At 34.2% G+C, this 23,995-nt stretch overlaps 1 protein-coding gene across 4 annotated transcripts in view; it reads left to right on the forward strand.

Annotated features, from left to right (window-relative positions):
- Positions 1-23,995, forward strand: part of LOC124366414 (transmembrane protein 47) — a 431,582-nt gene that overhangs the window by 391,063 nt on the left and 16,524 nt on the right. For 3 of the 4 annotated variants that reach the window (XM_046822952.1, XM_046822954.1, XM_046822955.1), the window contains 3 exons: positions 3,377-3,526; positions 16,759-16,821; positions 18,874-18,903. In XM_046822952.1, the coding sequence (XP_046678908.1) occupies positions 3,377-3,526; positions 16,759-16,821; positions 18,874-18,903 (243 nt within the window). The remainder of the gene's footprint in view (positions 1-3,376; positions 3,527-16,758; positions 16,822-18,873; positions 18,904-23,995) is intronic. The other variant, XM_046822953.1, reaches the window with a different exon arrangement.

Consider the following 23,995-nt stretch of genomic DNA (forward strand, 5'->3'; position numbering starts at 1 on the left):
GCCATTTACAATTTATTCTCTTTTGTCTGCCTTTGATTCCGTGTTTCCCGCTCACTGTGGTTATATATACAAATGTAGAGACTTAACAAGTAAGAAAGCAAAATGGCGTTGTGCAATTTAAAAATTATCGTTTTCAGTAATTAAACGCCTTTGATCGGCGACAGCCAGCCAATCAATTTGCCGCGCGACTCAGCAGTTATTTCTTGCAATTAGCAGATTGAATTGGCGCTGGATAGGTGATTGGATAATTTGGGGATGTAATTGAGTATATTTCGAGCGGAATTAAAGCGTTTGAGGAATGACCTTGAGTATAAAAATGCTTGAGTATGTTTTTTGGCTCGTCCGTGAAATCTCAACGAGTTTATCTTATCAAGGTCACGACACTGACAATCTCATTACGTATGATGGGAAGGCACAATCTTATGATCAGCATATCTCATGAAACAGGTTGACAGGCGATTGTGACATTTACTGTCAATAACTGATGGATGTTCTCCCCTTCATAGCTGCCACGTGTATCTTATCAAGGTCACGGCACTGACAAACTGATAACGTATGATGGAGAGTAATCTCATGATCAGCATATCTCGCTAAACATTTTGACAGGCGATTGTGACATTTAATGTCAATAACTGGTGGATGTTCTCCCCTTCATAGCTGCCACGTGTATCTTATCAAGGTCACGGCACTGACAAACTGATAACGTATGATGGAGAGTAATCTCATGATCAGCATATCTCGCTAAACAATTTGACAGCGATTGTGACATTTAATGTCAATAACTGGTAGATGTTCTCCCCTTCATAGCTGCCACGTTATCTTATCAAGGTCACGGCACTGACAAACTGATAACGTATGATGGAGAGTAATCTCATGATCAGCATATCTCGCTAAACAATTTGACAGGCGATTGTGACATTTAATGTCAATAACTGGTAGATGTTCTCCTCATGATCAGCATAGCTGCCACGTTTATCTTATCAAGGTCACTGACGGCACTGACAAACTGATAACGTATGATGGAGAGTAATCTCATGATCAGCATATCTCGCTAAACAATTTGACAGGCGATTGTGACATTTAATGTCAATAACTGATGGATGTTCTCCTCTTCATTGCTGCCACGTTTATATTATCACGATCACGACACTGACAAGCTCATTACGTATGATGGAGAGTAATATCATGAAACATATCTTGTGAAACAGGTTGACAAACGATTGTGATATTTAATGTCAATAACTGATGGATGTTCTCCTCTTCATTGCTGCCATGTTTATATTATCACGATCAAGACACTGACAAGCTCACTACGTATGATGGAGAGTAATGTCATGATCAGCATATCTCGTGAAACAGGTTGACAAGCGATTGAGATATTTAATGTCAATAACTGATGGATGTTCTCTTCTTCATTGCTGTTACGTTTATCTTGTCACGACACTGACAAACTCACTACGTATGATGGAGAGTAATATCATGAAACATATCTTGTGAAACAGGTTGACAAACGATTGTGATATTTAATGTCAATAACTGATGGATGTTCTCCTCTTGATTGCTGCCATGTTTATATTATCACGATCACGACACTGACAAGCTCATTACGTATGATGGAGAGTAATATCATGAAACATATCTTGTGAAACAGGTTGACAAACGATTGTGATATTTAATGTCAATAACTGATGGATGTTCTCCTCTTCATTGCTGCCATGTTTATATTATCACGATCAAGACACTGACAAGCTCACTACGTATGATGGAGAGTAATGTCATGATCAGCATATCTCGTGAAACAGGTTGACAAGCGATTGAGATATTTAATGTCAATAACTGATGGATGTTCTCTTCTTCATTGCTGTTACGTTTATCTTGTCACGACACTGACAAACTCACTACGTATGATGGAGAGTAATATCATGAAACATATCTCGTGAAACAGGTTGACAAGCGATTGTGATACTTAATGTCAATAACTGATGGATGTTCTCCTCTTCATTGCTGCCACTTTTATATTATCACGATCACGACACTGACAAGCTCATTACGTATGATGGAGAGTAATGTCATGATCAGCATATCTCGTGAAACAGGTTGACAAGCGATTGTGATACTTAATGTCAATAACTGATGGATGTTCTCCTCTTCATTGCTGCCACGTTTATATTATCGCGATCACGACACTGACAAGCTCACTACGTATGATGGAGAGTAATCTCATGACCAGCATATCTCGTGAAACTGGTTGACAGGCGATTGTGAAATTTAATGTCAATAACTGATGGATGTTCTTCCTTCATTGCTGCCACGCTTTATTATTATTATCGATCACGACACTGACAAGCTCACTACGTATGATGGAGAGTAATCTCATGATCAGCATATCTCGTGAAGCTGGTTGACAGGCGATTGTGACGTTTAATGTCAATAACTGATGGATGTTCTCCTCTTCATTGCAGCCACGTTTATATTATCACGATTACGACACTGACAAGCTCACTACGTATGATGGAGAGTAATATCATGATCAGCATATCTCGTGAAACTGGTTGACAGGCGATTGTGAAATTTAATGTCAATAACTTATGAATGTTCTCTTCATTGCTGCTTAGTTGTACTGAAATATTATGTACTGCTGTGTTTTTATTGATACTAAGGGTCACAAAATATATTTTATCATCCTGCACAAATAACAACAGGGATCCAAAAATATCAACAGACGCACAATTTTAATTTTTTCAGCTAACCCCAAACTTTGATAATGTTTAAGTACAAACAAATGTACAGCTGTTTTTATTTGTAAACTTGAAAGTATAATGGTCTAAGCTATTATATAAAGAAAATTGAATAAAATGTGTAAGTTTTATTATTGTATTCCGTATGGTAAAACCTTGATTCACCACAAGGAGCAAAAATGTCTTGAAGTGCTTATCCCTATCTCTGATCTCGGCTTCGCCTTGTTCATGAAACAAATTTGCGCACCTAGTGATGAAAACTACTTTTTTTATCAAGATGTTTTTATTTTTATCAACTGACACTGAAAAATGTATTTGCACACGATAAAAATGGGTTTTAATTATAAATGAAGGTAAATAAAATGAAAGTGTACACCCAGCTACCTCAAAGACAGTTTAAAATACCTGAATAAAATTTTGTAAACGTGTTCACAAAGTTGTACGTAATTAGTTCGATTCATTTTCAAACATGTTGTCAATGTGAGCCTTGACATTAAGAACGTCAACGTTGTTTTAATGTGGCACGAATGAAAAACTGTTATGGAAGACTTAATCAAAAATACTGTAGATTACTGTATTTAAGTGTGAGTTACTTTTAAGTATGAAACTATTATAATTTTGTCCTGTTATGTTGGCAGCGTACATAAAAGTGGCAGCAGCACTTTGTATAGTGGCGCTGATAACGGACGCCATCGCCACCCTGCTGACGGGGCTGGGTCTGCGTTCCAAAGACCACCGAACAAAGTACAAATACTACAGAGTGGCAGTCTACGTCATGATTGCCTCATGTAAGTTACTTCAAACGTGAATCTTTGACAGGGAATTATTTGTTTTCTTTTGGTATTGTATTGTCTCGTTTTATGTATTTATTTATTCACGTAATCACCACTTGCAATCAATACAATGCAGTCATGGCTATTCGCCAGTAATTTAAGGCTAATATTGAGTAAAATATACTACTAAATGTAATGCTAAGTAAACAATAACATTATTAGATGAATGAATACGACATGCAAATCAATAATAACAAATAAATAATAACGGATAATAATATTCTAACAACAACAAATAATAAATAAACATTATAACATACATGTAATTATGCTGTATGACTAGAATTAAATGTAAAAATGATTACAAGCAATAAATTAAGTGGAATACATTAATTAAGACTATCAAATTATTGGCACAACAAACAGACGAAGGATAACAAAATATACATAACAGCAGCCAGCCATACTAGATTAGAGGCAACAGTTGCTTCTTTTTCTTTCGTAAGGAAAAGAAGCAACTCATATAATCCACTAGACAAACAATTAATCAGATACATTCAAACTAAACTCAATAAAATAAAGAATTAAAATACTATTAATACTGACTGGTACTAAGTAATAAAAATCAGTCATGATCAAGCACAAATCTATATTTCCTTGAGGCTTCGTTTAAAAGATGACGGGTATCCATGAGTAATTAGTCCATAAGAACAATACTAAACTTTAAACCATTTTACACCATAATGTTAGTCACCCGCATGTTTGGGTGTTAGTTTATTTGAAACGTACGATTTCTGTCCAACTGCTTTTATTGTATAGATTTGATATAGTGTTTATAGTATTTCTATTCGTAACTAAGGGTTTAAGTATTTAAACTAAGTATTACCTTTTATTCTTTATTTACGGACAAACCATATTTTAACAATTGAATAAAATTAAATGTTTTGTTTGGTTCAAGATTAATAAGATAACTAACAATAATTCATCTTATAATAATAATCACTACTTGGACAAAAAAGACCAAGTAAAGAAGCTATTTTATAAAACAAATTGCATGATAAATATTACTACCAATGTGTAACTTAATAACTAGAGTAAGCAACCCAAAATAATATCAGCAATAAATTAATAACAAAACATTAATAACGGTACGCAATACAATTAATAGTGACCAATAACATTCTCTCATACAGATGATAACAAATACAGCTCTATGAAACATTAAACCAGGGCTGCCCAACCTACGGCCCGCGGGCCGGATCCGGCCCGCTTGTCAGTTTTATATGGCCCGCCTTGTTACCAAAACAACCAAATTTGTTTACAAGCATTTGAAATATTAAATAAATACAAATTTTGAGAACCAAGCAGTCCAGCCGATTTCACGTAGAACGAGCCGTATTCATTTGGTGGAGTATGAGTGTTGAAAGAAGTAAAGTAGTTGCAGACAGATTTCACTGACTACGGTGGTGGCTGCCGGCTGGCGAATAGCGCGCGCGTAAAGCACAGCACAGCGCGCGGTGCGGCGACGTAACACCTACCCAACTCAAGGTCACCACTCGCCACGTCATTTGTATGTCCTAGTATCCTAGTAGGCTTAATTAAAATCAATGTATTCAATTTATTGGTGACTTTTTTATTGTTCCCTCAGAATTAGAGCAAATCACAAGTCTGGGTTTATATTTATTTCTACTAAAAGAACCTAAAAACATAATATATTATAAACCTTTACCTAACAACTAATAAATAATAAGAAATTACAATAATCAGGAAACAAGGGCCAAATAACCTTAAAACTCATATTTTGCACAAGATTTCTGGAACAAACCCCGGGCAATACGTTTTGTTTGGGGTTCCAAATCCCCTGGGATGTTGGCCCGCCTGGCCATAAAGGCTTTACAATGTGGCCCTTGGGTAAAAAAAGGTTGGGCACCCCTGATTAAACAATAACAAATATTAATGTATACAAATCAGTGTTACAAATCTCCCCGTTTTGTGTTGTATAACGGAAAATATTGGAAATATTAAAGAGCATTTATGTGTAAGCAAAGTTATATTTACAAATGTAACATGTTTCACGAAACTAAGATTATCACAGTTAGATAATTTAAGTTTGGGTTTTTTTTTAAGTATTACTTTTTAACAAAGTAAGGTGCAAGTAACTTCCCATCCTTTACTATTCATGTAATTAATTAATCTATAACATTCGTGAAAAAGATTATTGTAGATGTTTTACCAGTGATAAATTCAGTTTTCCCGTTATAATAAGCGGGTTCAAGTACTTAGTATTATATTAATATAAATCGGGCACCCCATCAATTTGCACCTATTACATTTTCATATTAATTTACGGTTAATAATGATGTTTTCATATTTCATTGCGATCACTTACAGTTGTTTATGACAAAATTTTAATTGGTTTTACCATTTAAGGGGCGCTAGGAAAGCAATTTATTTATTTTGTTTGCAATTTTTTGATTCGTTGAAAAGGTTTTCTTTAAGAAAATATCAATAGTTTTGGCCTGAAAAAAATGTTATAAACATGTTGAAAAAAGTAATATAACAAAATGAAGTCGGAAGGACTTTGAACCTAGGGGGCGTCTGCGTTTATCGGGAAGTTCATATATGTACAATATGTAAAGCGGGTTATTGCTAGTGATTATTATTATCAAGCAGGGCAGTGGGAAGCTTGCAGCTGTTTATCTATTATAACAAGTAGTTATGGATTCCAGCTGCTTCAGCTTCGTTTGTTGTTTATTTACTATTTTGATGAGTTAGGTTACTAAAATTTTTGTTGATTTTGTTGTAACAGTTGAGTGATTATGATTTATTTGATTACTGATGATATTGTAAAAATGGCCCGAGCAAAGATTTCATACATAAACTAAAAGCTGGGTAAGGGTACGATTAAGTGGACCCTGGTTATTTAATATGAAAGAATAGTAATCATTGGTACCTAAATATTCGCATATCAAATCCTAGAACTATCAAACGATATAAGAGTATCTATATCCCACAATACAATCATAATTATGTTTTAAATTAAAATATGAATTTAATATTTACAGTGGTCAAACAAATTATTAATAACCAAAATTAGGAAAAAACTGAAAACGACCGTATTGGCTAGTCTCACAGTTCAGTTCTCTTTTGCACAAATTTTCGCACATAATAGGTTTTTCAATACGAGTCCCAACATATTGAAACCACCGAAAAACATGGTGTTATCTCTTCTCCAAGCAATGTTGTGTAGTTTTTCTAAAATTGACTTGCACCATTTTTTAATAATCATATGTAACTTATGTGTATTATTTTGAAAGTGTTTACAGCTGGTTGGATATATTATTTACTTAAGTTTAATTGTTCAAAATGAATTTAATTCAGTATCGATTGATTGTATCGATGGTTTATGATTAAGATAATAATCTACATATCGGATTTGTCAATTTACCCGATATTTAAAAAACACCGGGTGCCGCTTATCGTTACCCTACTCCAAAATAGGATCAAATGATTACCTATATGTGTTAATTATTTTGAAAGTATTTACAGCTGCTTGGTATAATTAAATTAAGTTAATTGTTCAAAATAATTAATCAGTAATCGATTGAGTTAGTATCTGAATGGTTATGATTAAAGTTAATATCTAATATCGGTTGTCAATTTCGATATAAAAGCACCGGGTCCAGCTTATCGTACCCTACCCAAAATTCAAATATTACCTTATGTTTATTATTTGAAAGTGTTTACACCGCTGTTGGGTATAGATTTAATTTAGTTAAATTGTTACAAAGATAATTAATCCGTATCGATTGAATCGATTGATTATATCAGGTGATTATGATTAAGTAATATCGTTTGCCAATTTCGATATTAAAAAACGCGGGTCTTCACCGCTTATTCGTACCCTACCCGACCTACTGAGTGAAAAGCATAAAACTGTGTGAAATGTAAGTCTTTGCGATGGTGAATACTGTGTCGGAATTAGTGTCTATGCTGGAAAAGTGGTAGACATGGTTTGGCAGTGAGTGATATTGAGATGAAAGTGTACGCCATGTGTCTATAATTTACTAAGTTTTGTAATTAATTAATTTAATTAAATTTATTAAATAACAAATCTATATACACCGTAAAGAATTATTGTTAATTTTGTACAGTGGATTTAAATTCAGTTCCCTTAGTAAATAAGGGGGGTATACTTCAAAGATGACCTTATTATGTATTAAATATAAACGGCACCCCATCAATTGTGGCACCTATTAACATTTCAATTAATTTACGGTTGATAATCGATGTTTTTCAATATTCATTGTGTCATTTACTGTATGTTTATGACAAAATTTTAAGTGGTTTCATTTAACTGCATTACCGATTTGAAAGGCTAAAATTTGTTAAGGTTTCACAAAAGGAATCTCCACGTTTCTGATGTTTCTTCAACTGAACCCGGTAATTGAGTGAAGGATAATGAAGACAAGGAATCAATGTCCAATCATTTATGGCTGGTTCTGATTGGTTTGTACTTGGTCGGTCCCTGGTAATCGTTCTGTCAGATTGGTTCACGAACATGCTAGCTAAGACAAAGGATCACATGTTCCTAATCTCTGAGGCACGTAATTGGCAATGTGAGACACTCTATGTATAATTACATTCCTGATTCGTTTCTGAATTTTAAGTCTTGCAAACTATTCTCGCCATTGATTTACTGGCTTCTTAGTACAAGGATCCACTGTCCTAGTCTCTGGGCCACTAATGGAATGTGAGACCAGCCCCAGTAATTACATTCCCTGATTCGTTTCTGATTTTAAGTTCTTTGCAACTATTCTCCCACATTGATTTTACTGGCTTCTAGTACAAGGCATCCACAGTCCTATCTCATGGTGGCACTAATTGGAATGTGAGGAAACCAGTAATTTACATTCCTGATATTCCGTTCCTTTGATTGTTAAGTCTTTGCAAAACTATTGCTCACACATTGATTTACTGGGCTTCTAGTACAAGGACTCACTGATCGCCTAATCATCTGGGCACTAATTTGGAATGTGAGACCAGTTATTACATTCATGATTCGTTCTGATTTTATAGTCTTGCAACTATTCGCCCACATTGTAATTTTACTTGGCTTCTAGTACATAGGGATCAACTTAATCCTGTCTCTGGGGCACTAATTGGGAATGTGAGACCAGTTAAATTTACACTTCCTGATTGCGTTACTGATTTTAAGTCTTGCAACTATTTCCAGCATTGACTACTGGCTTCTACGTACAAGGATCACTATCCTGTCTCCTGGGCACTAATGGAATGTGAGACCAGTAATTACATTACCTGAATTCGTTACTGATTTTATAGTCTTGCCATGCACTATTCTCACCACATTGATTTACTGGCTTCTAGTACAAGGAATCAACTGTCCCTCCCACACCCCTATCTCTTGGGCACTAATGGAATGTTTGAGGACCAGATAGATTACATTCCTGATTCGTTCTGATTTTTAAAGTCTGTGCAACTAATTCTCCCCAACATTGATTTACTGGCGTTCCTAGTACAAGGATCACTGTCCTAGTCTCTGGGCACTATTGGAATGATGAAGACCATTTATTACATTTTCCTGATCGTTCCTGATTTTAGAGTTCTTGACAACTATTCTCCCACATTGATTTACTGGACTTCTAGTACAAGGATCACTGTCCTATCTCTGGGTCACTAATGGAATGTGAGACCCAGTAATTACATTCCTGATTCGTTCTGATTTTAAGTCTTGGCAACCATTCTCCCCACATTGATTTACTGGCTTTCAAGTTACAAGGGAATCACTATCCTGTCATCTTGGGCACTAATGGAATGTGAGACCAGTAAATTACATTCCTCGATTTCCGTTCTGATTTTTAAGTCCTTGCAACTATTCTCCCACATTGATACTGGTGCTTCTAGTACAAAGGATCACTAATCCTGTCTCTGGGCACTAATGGGAATGTGATTGACCAGTAAATTTACATTCCTGCATTCGTTCTGATTTTAAGTCTTGGCAACTATTCTCCCCACATTTGATTTTACTGGCCTTTCAAGTACAAGGATCAACTATCCCTGGTCTCTGGGCACTAATGGAGCATGTGGAGACAGTAAATTACATTCCCTGATTCGTTCTGATTTTAAGTCCTTGCAACTATTCTCCCACATTGATTTACTGAGGCTTCTAGTAACAAGGATCACTGGTCCTATCTCTGCTATCTCTGGGCAACCTAATTGGAATGTGAGACCAGTAATTCACATTCCGATTCTGTTCTGATTTGTTAAGTACCTTGCATACTATTCTCCCACAATTGATTTACTGGCTTCTAGTACAAGGATCACAACTTTCTGTCTCGTGGCACTAAATGGAATGTTTGAGACCAGTAATTACATTCTCTGATTCCGTTTCGATTTTAAGTCTTGGGCAAACTATTTTACTCCCACATTGATTTTACTGAGCTTCTAGTACAAGGATCACTATCCTGCTCCTGGGCACTAATGGAATGTGAGACGGCAGTAATTACATTCCTGATTTTCGTTCTGAATTTTTAAAGTCTATGCAACTATTTACTACCCCCACATTGATACTGGCTTCTAGTACAAGGCTCACTGTCCTATCTCTGGGCACTAATGGGAATGTGAGACCAGTAATTACATTCCTGAATTCTGTTCAGATTTTAAGTCTTGCAAACTAATTCTCCCCAACAATTGATTTACTGGCTTCTAGTACAAGGATCACTTGGTCCTAGTCTCTGGGCACTAATGGAATGTGAGACACAGTTTTTTAATTACATTCCTGATTCGTTCTGATTTTAAAGTCTTGCAACTATTCTCCCACATTGGATTTAACTTGCTTGCTAGCTACAAGGAATCACTATCCTGTCTCTGGGCACTAATGGAAATGTGAAGAACCAGTATAATTACATTTCGATTCGTTTCTGATTTTTAAGTCCTTGCAACTATTGCTCCCTACAATTGATTTACTGCTTCTAGTACAAGGATCACTATCCTGTCTCTGGGCACTAATGGAAATGTGAGTACAGTAATTACATTCCTCGATTCGTTTCTGATTTTTAAGTCTTGCAACTATTCTCACCACATTGATCACTGGGCTTCTAGTAACAAGGATCACTGTCCATATCTCTGGGCACTAATTTGGAATGTGAGACCAGTAAATTACAATTCCCTGATTCGTTCTTGATTTTAAGTCTTGCAACTATTCTCCCATCATTGATACTGGCTTCTAGTACAAGTATCACTGTTCTATCTCTGGGCACTAATGGAATGTGAGACCAGTAATTACATTCCTGATTCGTTCTGATTTTAAGTCTTGCAACTATTCTCCCACAATTTGATTTACTGAGCTTCTAGTACAAGGATCACTGTCCTATTCTGCTGGGCACTAATGGAATTGTGAGCACCAGTAAATTACCATTCCTGATTCCGTTCTTGGATCTTTACGTCTTGACAAACTATTATCTCCACATTGATTTACTGGCTTCGTATGTACACACAGGATCAACTATCCTTGTCCTTCTTGGGTCACTAAATGGAATGTGAGACCAGTAATTTAACATTCCTGATACTCGGTTCTGATTTTAAGTCTTGCAAAAGCTATTCTCCCACATTGATTTTACTTGGCTTTCTAGTACAAGGAATCACTGTCCTAGGTCTCTGGGCACTAATCGGAAATGTAGTGAGACCAGTAATTACATTTCCTTGAATTCGTTCTGATTTTAACGTCTTGCAACATTCTCCCACATTGATACTGGCTTCTAGTACAAGGATCACATGTCCCTATCTCTGGGCACTAATGGAATGTGAGACCAGTAATTACATTCCTGATTCGTTCTGAATTTTAAGTCTTGCAAACTATTTCTCTCCACATTGATACTGGCTTCTTAGTACAAGGATCACTGTCCTAATCTCTGGGCACTAAATGGAATGTGAGACCAGTAATTACATTCCTGATTCGTTCATGATTTTTCAAGTCTTGCAACTATCTCACCACATTTGATACTGGCTTCTAGTACAAGAGGAATCACTGTCCTAGTTCTCTGGAGCACTAATGGGAATGTGAGACCAGTAATTACATTCCTGATTCGTTCCTGATTTTAAGGTCTTGAAAACTATTCTCGCCACATTGAATTTACTGGCTTTCTAGTACAAAGGATCACTATCCTTGTCATTGGGAGCTAATTAGATGTTGGTCCTTAATTGTCATCCTGATTGGTTTCTGAATTTTTTGTCCTTTAATTGTCATCTTTAAATTGGTTTCCTGAATTTTAGTCTTGTCAACTGTTCTTTAATATTGAATTTACTGGCTTCAAGTTAGAAGGATCACTATTTTATCACAGGGCGCTAAATTATATGTGGGTCTGTAATTTTCAGCCTTAATGTTTGTTGACTTTTTGTCCTTTAATTTTCATCTTAATTGGATCGTGATTTTAGTCTTGTAACCTGTTCATGTAATATTGATTTACTTGGCTTCTAGGTAGAAGGATCAACTATACTTATCCATTTGGAGCTAATCGCTATGACGTGGGTCTGTAAATTAACATCTTGAATTAGCTCATGATGTTTTTTTTTATTTTTTCTGTCCTTTAATTGGCCATCCTAATTGGTTACTGCTTTAACCTCAGTCTCTATTAGATCTTATTTACTGTTACCTAATACCAAAGGCATTTTCAATCCATTGGGTGTTGAAATCGGATGTGATATGAGTAAATGCCATCCAGGTAGCTTCAGATTTTGTCACCGTTAACTGTTTCTGTCAGATCAATTTTCTCGTAGCAAAACACAAAAGATCATTGTCTTATCGCCTGGGTGCTAATCGGATGTGGAGTTGAAGTACGTAATTGGCTGACCTGATTGGTTCGAGATTTTGTCATTCTGTAACCGTTTTGATATAGATTCCCCTTTTCAGATAATTACTTATCTTTTAATAAATGTCAACAATATGAGTTCCTTTAGTTTGTTCACAGTAGATCATAATTTTAAAAAAAAAAACATCATTCCATTTAATTGTAAATGGTATAACATGCATTTGGTAAAGGGTGGTCACAAAAAGATTTAAATAAATATACTTTTTAAATTGTACAATTTAACTTTCCCAGCATTTATCTTGCTCATCATTAATTGTTTTATTTTATTCTTTTTATAATTTGTAGGATAAATTTTGTTTTTCCAAACAGTTCTGCATTAACTTCAAACTGTGCAAGAAACAAAGCAGAGCCCAAAATCTATCCCCCTTAAAAATGTTTATATCTCTTCCAAAAATAGACTTCAATTAAAACACAGTTCCGCTAAACCACAAGTTGTGAGGGAAATAATAACTGTCCCTCAAACATGTTGAAAACTGTTGGTACAGAAGATTTATCTTATAAATGTCTTAACTAAAGTTCATTGGCCAGTTTGGTACGCCCATTTTACGTTTTAAATAACATTTAAACATCTGACAAAAATTTGTAAAATCTGTTATTTAAGAACTCAGATGAAAACAAATGTGTGTTCAACTTCAATACTTATAAGATGTACTAAACATTTTGTGTTAATAAAAAAATTTGTTGTGTCCCCGAGCGGTGGTTTGAGATATTGATTGCATGTAAATCCCATAAAACTTGGTCTATTCCCAAAAAACTGGAATGCTGAAATTATTTTTCAAACTTGTACAGGCACTGATGCTTTTAAATATCGTGACTAAGTTTTGTCTGCCAAGGTACACCATTTCATTTCAATATGGTTGTCCATTTAAACTTTTTAAAACGATAACAATATAACTGTTTTCGCAGATAGGCTTATAACGTTTCCCTAAATCTTTGGTTATACAATACAAGTTTTTGTATTCTTAAATGGTATTCAATATATTCGAGTACTGCAAATCCTATTAAAAAATAAAATTAATTCTAGATGTCCACAAAATCTAGGTAACTAATTTCCGGACTGAGCCCCAAAAGGAACTAATTTCGTATTAAACTTGAATGTTTAATATGCCAGGCAAAAAGTCATGGAAAGGTAGTACACTTACAAAAGCACCTCACTTTCAAATTAACCAGTATATAACAACTTGACTCATTAACACTTGTTGGATTGTGAAGCAAAAAATATTTAAAATTATCTCACCACTCTGTTTTGTACTTATTATCAGGAGTTATGCAAAGGCACAGCTGTTGTTTGATTCGTTGTATGTTGTCATTTTATCCAGATGGTAGCCCACTAACTTGCACTTGTTGCACTAACCACATTGTGCTTTCGAGGCAGAACTCACTGAAGGTCCGGTAATAAACAACATTGATTACAACGTATACTATAGGACTTAGTACTAGAATGTTATGCTTTGTTGTAAAAAAAACCTGTATATTGTTCATTGTATGGAATTTAGGTTAAAATGTGTGAACTATACACCAATACATATCTATTGGTGCAGATATTAAATAGTAATGCCAATAAACATGATAATCAAACTATCCAAAATAGGATTTGGTGTCGCAACTTGATTTTTTTTTAATGTACAGGGTATTATAGAAAAGGGTGTCACAAAACTTCTGTGGCCTGATAGTACTCATGATTTTAAGAAATATAAATTTCTCCTATGTAAACCCGGGTCAAAAAATGTTGTTAATTGATCAGCTGACGATTTGTACTTTTTTTAGAAAAAATAATTATCTCTAGAACCTGTAAAGCTACAGAATACCCAAATTATGCATGTAGTTTTATGTCAAATAAAGAGAAAACTACAACGAATAATATTGTGTGGAATTTTGCTTTTGATGGTTAACAAAATGTGCTCCTGTTGACAATTCATTAAGTTAAACTAACAAAAAAGTGTCTTGAGCGACATGTCAAAGACAGCTTGATGACTCCCAACTGGCTATAATGTTTTGTTGCTCCCTGCTTGTACAAGCCGTACCATTAAAAGTGGTTGTTGCTCGCTTATGCAGTGACAAATTTAGTTAAAAGTACGTCTTTGGAATAGTAAAATAAATTGCGAAATACTTGGTATTTTGTTAATTTTTTATAACTATACTAGTTATTTTGCCATTTACTCAAGAACGTAGCCAGGGAACACATTTTGCTGGTCCAGACAACTGATATTTTCTCGTAGTGAACCTCATGTTTAGTAAAAAGAAAAAAAAAAAAAAAAAAAAAAAAAATTAATTTACGGTTGATAATGATGTTTTCATATTCATTGTGTCATTTATTGTTGTTTATGACAAATTTAAGTGGTTTCATTTAACTGCATTACCGATTGAAAGGCTAAATTTGTAAGTTAACAAAGAATCCACGTTTCTGATGTTCTTCAACTGACAGTATCGAGTGAAGGATAATGAAGACAAGGATCAATGTCCAATCATTTATGGCGGTTCTGATTGGTTTGTACTTGTCGTCCTGTAATCGTTCTGTCAGATTGGTTCACTGCTAGCTAAGACAAGGATCACTGTCCTATCTCTGGGCACTAATGGAATGTGAGGCCAGTAATTACATTCCTGATTCGTTCTGATTTTAAGTCTTGCAACTATTCTCCCACATTGATACTGGCTTCTAGTACAAGGATCACTATCCTGTCATTGGGAGCTAATTAGATGTGGGTCTGTAATTGTCATCCTGATTGGTTCTGATTTTTTGTCCTTTAATTGTCATCTTAATTGGTTCTGATTTTAGTCTTGTAACTGTTCTTTAATGTTGATTTACTGGCTTCTAGTAGAAGGATCACTATCTTATCATTTGGAGCTAATTAGACGTGGGTCTGTAATTATCATCTTGATTAGCTCTGATTTTCTGTCCTTTAATTGTCATCCTAATTGGTTCTGATTTATCCTCAGTTCTCTTAGATTTATTTACTGTTACCTAATACCAAAACATTTTCAATCCATGGGTGCTAATCGGATGTGATATGAGTAATGCCATCCTGGTAGCTTCGGATTTGTCACCGTAACTGTTCTGTCAGATCAATTTTCTCGTAGCAAACACAAAGATCATTGTCTTATCCCTGGGAGCTAATCGGATGTGAGTTGAATAGTAATTGGCGACCTGATTGGTTCGGATTTGTCATTCTGTAACCGTTTTGTTAGATTCTTTCAGATAATTACTTATCTTATAAATGCAACAATATGAGTTCCTTTAGTTGGTTCACAGTAGATATAATTTTAAAAAAAACATCATTCCATTTAATTGTAAAGCTTAACATGCATTGGTAAAGGTGATAAAAAAATTTAAATATACTTTTTAAATTGACAATTAACTTTCCCAGCATTTATCTTGCTCATATTAATGTTTTATTTATTCTTTTTATAATTTGTAGGTCGATTTTGTTTTCCAAAAGTTTCTGCATAATTGCAACGGTCAAGAAACACAGAGCCCAAAATCTATCCCCGTTAAAAATGTTTATATCTCTTCAAAATAGACTTCAATAAAACACATAAACACAAGTTGTGGAAATAATAACTGTCCTCAAACATGTTGAAACTTGGTACAAAGATTTATCTATAAATGTCTTAACTAAGTTCATTGGCCAGCTTGGTACGCCATTTCGTTTAAATAACTTTTAAACTCTACAAAAATTTGTAAATCTGTTATTTATGAACCCAGATGAAAACAATGTGTGTTCTACAATACTTATAAGATGTACTAAACATTTTGTAATAAAAAATTTGTTGTGTCCCTAGCGGTGTTTGAGATATTGATTGCATGTAAATCCCATAAAACTTGTCTATTCCCAAGAACTGGAATGCTGAAATTATTTTCAAACTTGGTACAGCAATTGAAGTTTTAAATATCGTGACTAAGTTTGTCAGCCAGGTACACCATTTCATTTCAATATGGCGTCCATTTAAACTTTTAAAGATAAAAATAAAACTGTTTCGCAGAATGCTTATAACGTTTCCTAAATCTTTGTTATAAACTAGTTTTTGTATCTTAAATGGTTTTCAATATATTGAGTACTGCAAATCCTATGAAAATAAATTAATTCAGATGTCACAAAATCTAGGTACTTTTTCCGACTGAGCCCCAAAAGGACTATTTCGTATTAACTTGTATTGTTTAATATGCCAGCAAAAGTCATGAAAATAGTACACTTACAAAAGCACCTCAAATTAACAGTAATAAACTTGACTAACACTTTGGATTGTAGCAAATAATATTAAAACTGCTAGTCATAGAAAACTATCTCACCACTCTGTTGTACTTATTTCAGTGTTATCAAAGCACAGCTGTTGTTGATCGTTGTATGTGTCATGTTCCAGTGGTAGCCACACTACTTGCACTTGTTGTCTACCCAGTGTGCTTCGCGGCAGAACTCACTGAAGGTCTGTATAAACACAGTGATACAACGTATACTATAGACTTAGTACTAGAATGTATGCTGTGTAAAAAAACCTGTATATTGTTCATGTATGAATTTAGTAAAATGTGTGAACTATACACCAATACATATCAGATTGTGCAGTATTAAATAGTAATGCATAACATGATAATCAAACTTCCAAAATAGGATTTGGTGCGGAACTGATTTTTTTTTTAATGTACAGGGTATTTAGAAAAGGGTGTCACAAACTTCTGTGGCTGATAGTACTCATGATTTAAAAAATAAATTTCCTTGTAAACACGGGTCGAAAAATGTGTTATTTAGCTGCCGATTTGTATTTTTTATAAAAAATAATATCTCTAGAACCTGTAAAGCTACAGATACCAAATTTTGCATGTAGTTTATGTCAAATAAAGAGAAAACTACAACAATAATATTGTGTGATTTGCTTTGATGTTAACAAAATGGCTCCTGTTGACAATTCTTTAAGTTAACTAACAAAAAAGTGTTTGAGCAACATGTCAAAACAGCTGATGCTCCCAACTGGCTATAATGTTTGTTGCTCCCGGCTTGTACAAGCGTACCTTTAAAGTGGTTGTGCTCGCTTATGCAGTGACAAATTTCGTTAAAAGTACTGTTGGAATAGTAAAATAAATTGCAAAATACTTGGTATTTTGTTAATTTTTATAACTATACTAGTTATTTTGCCATTTACTCAAGAACGTAGCCAGGAACACATTTTGCTGGGGTCCAGACAACTGATATTTTCTCGTAGTGAACCTCACTGTTTAGTAAGGTCCCATTTTGTTCCTTAAAAAGTTCTTGACCCTTTTTTTGTGCAAAATGGTCTTTCAGCAGTACATGTCAGTATTACTGAATTATTTAAATAATAATAATATTCGTTTACTAAAAACGTAATTGAAAAATTTAAATTTGGGGGGCCAGACCCCTTGGATCTCCTCGCTGGCTACATCCATTGCCATGCATTGACTTTAAACATTATTACCAGGTGCCATTTTGTTAATTGTTAAACAAATCACATAATAATTTGTTGAGTTTGTTTGAGTTTCCTTTTTTATAACATATGTGCAAAGTTGGTACAAATACAAAATAGTGCCTACGTTCTCGACCTACATTTACAGGACGTATTTATTTTAAATTATGAGTACTATCAGCCAAAGAAATTTGTGTATAGCTCTGGCTCGGAACTGATTACCACATTACCTGAGACTAGGCTCAGGTTATTATATATTAACATGTGAAAATGGCATGCCCGAACTGGGATTAGAACCCGGGTCCCTGGGCCGATATAACCTGAGACGCCTACTACTACAGTTACCATTGACCGCTGCAGTCACTGGGGAACAGCTCAGGCGTTTTACCGCTTGGACCACACAGGGAATAAGACAGAAAAGGTTCAATTGGTGTGTGTCAGTAAACCAATAATAGCAGATGTGCTTGTATCAGTTGTTGAAAGACTCCCTTGTCAGTGAGCCAGGAGTTCTTCGGTGTGAGGAGGTCCTCTGCTTGTCAGAGCCTCCTAGCAATGTCAGGGCTGTCAGTAAAATGTCTCCCCAATCACAGGCTAGGATTGGCAATTGCCCTGTCAGTTGAAGCAAACCATCCTGCTGTTGTTGATGTTTCACGTTCACTAGGATCTCCACGTAATTGAGCTAAACCTCATAAAGTATGCTAAAGCATCCTGAAAATTTGAGTTTCTAGGGTGAAAATAGAATTTTTTAATCTGAATAACTATGTTGCTACCCACAAATTTTAATATATTTTTACTGTAGTGTTTATAACCCAGACAGTTACAACTCAGCCAGGATCACTGTATTACTTTGGGATTATTTTATATAATAATGTATTTAATTTCATACATTGTACAGTAAAATAGATAGTAACGATCGTTTATTATCTAGTTTTCAAAACCGAATTGTGTTTTATTTGGTTTAATCAAAAGATTGTATGTTATCCTTCAGTGAAAAGTTTTAAAGCCTTTTTACCTGACTTTCAAATTTCCAACTTTGAGGTTATGGTCGTGTGTTGTCAGATAAGGAACGTCATGGGGTATCGCATTACAGTGAGTACTCTGTAACGCACGGTTTTGACTCTAACAGCTTGATACTTTCAAACCCATAAGACCAGAATCTATGGTACTCGCATCCCAGTTGCCGTGTTCGCTAGATTAACAAATTTTCTATGATGAAATAACTTTTGCTTGTGGGTATTTTTTATTATCTACTAAGCACATATGTCCTTGAGTGCATGAGAGCTGTTTGAAATTTTGCATCAACCCACTTCATACGTAAAATGGACAAGATAGCTGAGTGGCTGAGGAAACATTTAGACACCAGTACAAGTAGTCGGGCGTGGTGGCTAGCTATAGAAGTGCGCTGTAGTAGTCAAAGTCTATGATACTTCAGGGGCCATGGCCCTTCTGGTGGATTATAGTTGTTTTGCATGGTTTGGCTGGGAATATAGTGTGGCCTGTAGCCCATCTACTTGAAGGTTACATTTTGGTTGGTTTGACATGTTGGAATTAGGTTACCCAAATCTTAAGGAGGTCTATACTAACCCTTTTGATTGCACCGAGACTACAAATGTATTCAGGTCACCCTTGGGTTTCGTAGGTACTGGATTTCAGGAGCTTATCAATACAAGACCATAATGCCATGGTTCAGAATCCACATTAAAACTATTCTCATTGGGCATCGGCTGCTATTAACTAAGAATACATAACAGTAGAAACAGTCAATCTAAGCTATTGATGCTGTTCTTTAACCACTTAACCGTTTTTGTTTTTGTACCTTAAACTATGTTACTTTGCTGATTTGTTTGCGCTTTTTTACAGAAACAGTTTTGCAGAGTTTAAATATATACCTCTTTATGGAAAAAAGTTATTTAAGTGTATTTTTTCAAATTTTTTATATATTGTCCACTGTCATTTTCACTATCTGTGTGCGTGTCATCATCACGTAAACGTAAACGAAGCCAATCGTCTATTTGTGTATCGTATATTTCCAAGGCACAATAAACACTAGAAATAAAACCATAAAATACAACAGGACAGGTGATATGTAAAAACAACACGTGGTAGTTGTCTGCACTGTGTGATTACAGTGAACTTATCTAGGTGCAAACACTTATGTGCTGACATCTAGTAAAAAATACCAGAACTATATGTGTGCCACACGGTTTTATTAGACATGCTTCTTTTGCAATATTATGGCAGACAACAGAATAAAACAGGAACAATATAACAATGCATAGTATTACGTTTGTAGTACACTTTTACGCGATCGCTGTGAATGTAATATTATGTCAAAATCCATCAAGAGGTTAATCACTCATTGTAATCTTTCTTCATTAATATTTTCTGAACATCAGCGTTCAGCTATGCTACTTCCAAAATACACTGTATATTGCATTCATGCTGAGATCTCCCTGGGATGTAAACCTGTGATCTCTCAGTTAGAGAGCCAGGAGTATATCAATTAGTCAAGGGTGGAGAATTGCTTCATTTATAGTATTTTTCAGAAAGTATGTAAACATTTAAGTTTGCAATTGAATGCGTTGAACTCACTAACAATTATATTGTGACAGTGTAAAAGTTTTTTTTTTTTTTTTTTTAATTGATTAACCGAATACATTATTGTGGTACATTATAATGCTTTCTAAAAGCATTTCAAGAAAGAAGTGATATGTTAAAATATGTTGTTGGTTTTAATGTTGTTTCCGTTACAGTTTTGTCCATTTTGAAAAGCTACATCACATTGTAAAGTTATTGAAATGCATTATGATGTTTCTTAAGAAATCAATAATTAATCTTAGATATGCTCGATTTTGAAACTTTCGCTTATCATCGTCAAGACTAGACTAAAACAACCATTGAAAAACACGTATAAAAATTAAATATAATATATAAAACTAATTTCAATTGCTTTAAAAAATGCCATTATTTCCAATAACAAACAAGTATTTGTATGTTATGTAATAATAACGTTTAGTATGTTATTTTATAATAACGTTTAGTATGTTATGCTATAATAACGTTTAGTATGTTGTGTTATAATAACGTTTAGTATGTTATGTAATAATAACGTTTAGTATGTTATTTTATAATAATGTTTAGTATATTATGTAATAATAACATTTAGTATGTTAATTGTATAATAACGTTTAGTATGTTATTTTATAATAACGTTTAGTATGTTATGCTATAATAACGTTTAGTATGTTGTGTTATAATAACGTTTAGTGTGTTATGTAATAATAACGTTTAGTATGTTATTTTATAATAACGTTTAGTATCTTATAATAACATTTAGTATGTTATGCTATAATAACGTTTAATATGTTATTTTATAATAATGTTTAGTATGTTATGTAATAATAACGTTTAATATGTTATTTTATAATAACATTTAGTATGTTGTGATATAATAACGTTTAGTACGTGTTGGTCTTGTAGGATAAACCAGTCACCACAGACCTGTGTATGTGTGGTATGTTGCTGTGACGTCACATCGAATGATGTGGTTGAATAAATCTCATTGGCCGCTAACTACCATACCTCCTCTCTACCGTGTCCCGGTGGTTACTGCTTCTCTGTTGTTCAAGCGTCTAACACGAATCATGTGGTCAATGATGTAAATGGAAACTAGTTATTCACTTGACTTGTAACAATTGCCAATCCGTACGTTACACAATGTACAAGATATTTAATTTACTATCACTGGTAAATGAATACAACATTTTCCAATATTAATTTTATTATTGCAAGGCCTTTCGGAATCAATGATTCCATCGTCAGGCACATCACAAATGAACAAATATTTACATTTTTTTTTTAATAATAGATATTAAAATAACATATGGTAAAAGATTTGGAAGTATGGTTAGCCAGTATGAAATATTGAAACAGAATTACATTTTAATTTTTTTATAAATTGAGATGAGAATAGAATTGAATTTTTAATAGGTCCGTCTCCATTATTGATAAGTTTTTCTCAATTTGTGGTAATGTAAAAAGTTTCCCAAGCATATAAGTGTATTGTGTTAGTAACTTCTTTCAATAATTATAAATTTTTATTAGAGAGATGGTGTGTCCAGATTCAATATATACATTCACAACAGCAGATTTTTCGTTTCTTTCATATTTTATATGTGCAAAGTGTTCTTTGAATGTGTCGTGTCTTGATGTTCCTTTTTGTTTGGCCAATGTAAAATTCATCACAGTCTTTGCATTTAATTTCATAAATTCCTGATTTGTTTTCGAATGAGTTTTTGTCCTTGGGATTTGTGATAATTTGTTGTTTGTCTTGTAAGTGATAGATTTGTTTAAATGTTTTTTAAAAGTTTTCTGTAATTTAATTTTAAATATTACTGTATGTTGTGCAAATGAATTTGTTTGTTATCTTGAAGGGGTAGTAATGTTGTTCTAGATGTTCTTGCTTTTCTTTTGATTGATTTGTGAAGTATGTTGTTAATAAGATGTGTAGTGTAACCGTTAAAATTAGTAATATCTTTTTTCCAATGCTCCCAAGATTCTTCATACAAGATATTTGTTTATAAATATAAAAAGTGGTTTTAGCCATTTAACAAATCACTAATTACAACTGAACAATTAATTAAATTTAATGTTTTAATTCATGCGGTATTAAAAAAGAAAAAATTAATAACAGATAATAAGTGTATGCTTCAGGAGAACAATACAAAAACAACAAAAAACATTTCACTGCCTTTGAGGATCCATTAAAAACTATTTTCAAACCCTGGGCGTGGGAGAGAATGGCTCTACAACTCTCCTACAAAAGGTTAGTGTGGACTGAGAACTGTAAAAGAAGTGGTGTGATTACCCAGTTCTCAGAATCACCAGTTCTCAAAATCACCAGCCGTTTGTGATTAATGCAGGTTTAATAATAAAGTCATAGAACCATATTGTATTGTGTAAATATTGTGGAAGTATTGTAATTTAACAAGTTTACGACGACAGCTTATTTTTCCTACAGTAGAACCCCTCATATCCGGCCTCGGTTTTACCGCACCTCGGTTTATCCGGCCACTTCCCGGAAGCCAATATCGAAATTTATTTACCACGGCTTGCAGACGCGCAGTTGCACGCACTAGTCTCCCACGACTCTTGCGTTATTTTGGTGTATCTATTTGTTTACATTTTCCTGTGTTGTCCTCAGTTGAGCTAGTAGGTTTAACCTGTAAACAGTTCGTTGATTATTTCCAGTGCGGTTAGTACAGTACAGTACAATTGTTTTGTTTCGTCAAGTGCTGTGTACTGTAGGTTGGTTTATCCGGCCGAATCGTTATCCGGCCAGGGGCTCGGTCCCGTGGTGGCCGGATATGAGGGGTTCTACTGTACTTGGTTATATATGCCATCAAACTTTTTAATAATAATGGTGAAAAGGCAGGTTTTCACCCGTCTAAATATAACATAAAAGCAATGTAGGCTTAGCAATTTAGTTCAAAAAAATTAATTCAATTAGTTTTTTCAATGTTTCTCCGTATACCCCAAGGAGAACGTAAAAAATTCATTTACCTAAAAAAATGGGCAATCGTGCTCCCAACGGAGTTCAAGATAGTCTGAGGTATTTATTTAAGTGTGGGATTAAATTTAACAAACCACCAAGACATGCAAACAATATAAACGCAATAAGGAAATTCATAGTGTACCCCATTAGGTGCACAACGCACTTTACGAAAGCCCAGTGTGTACCCGACTAGGTGCATGACGGTAGATGTGAGATACCACGTGCACCCGATGGGGTACACATCATTGTGAAAAGTGTTAGTCAGTTAAAAAAATTATTCAGTATTAAAAGAAAGGAATGGTTTAGTATTGTATTAATGATAGACTCGTAGTCATCAGGAAAGAGGTGAAGAATTAAATTTGTATGTTTAAGATGTGTTGTACGGTGCAGATGATGAAAATGTTTTAAAACCATTTTTGAATTTACATGATTATGAAATACACAGATTTAAGACACATACAATTCTCCATGTATATAAATTGTATTTTATCTTCATTAAATACATTTATTAAACGTAGACAGATATTTAACACTTTACAGAGTAGCATTGTTAATCCAACTTTAAAATATTATTTAGAGTTTATTTCACGATTATCTGAATTGGACAAGAGACCATTATTGTTATAA

The sequence above is a fragment of the Homalodisca vitripennis genome, chromosome 7, assembly GCF_021130785.1.
Source record: "Homalodisca vitripennis isolate AUS2020 chromosome 7, UT_GWSS_2.1, whole genome shotgun sequence".
NCBI classification, from domain to species: Eukaryota; Metazoa; Arthropoda; class Insecta; order Hemiptera; family Cicadellidae; genus Homalodisca; species Homalodisca vitripennis.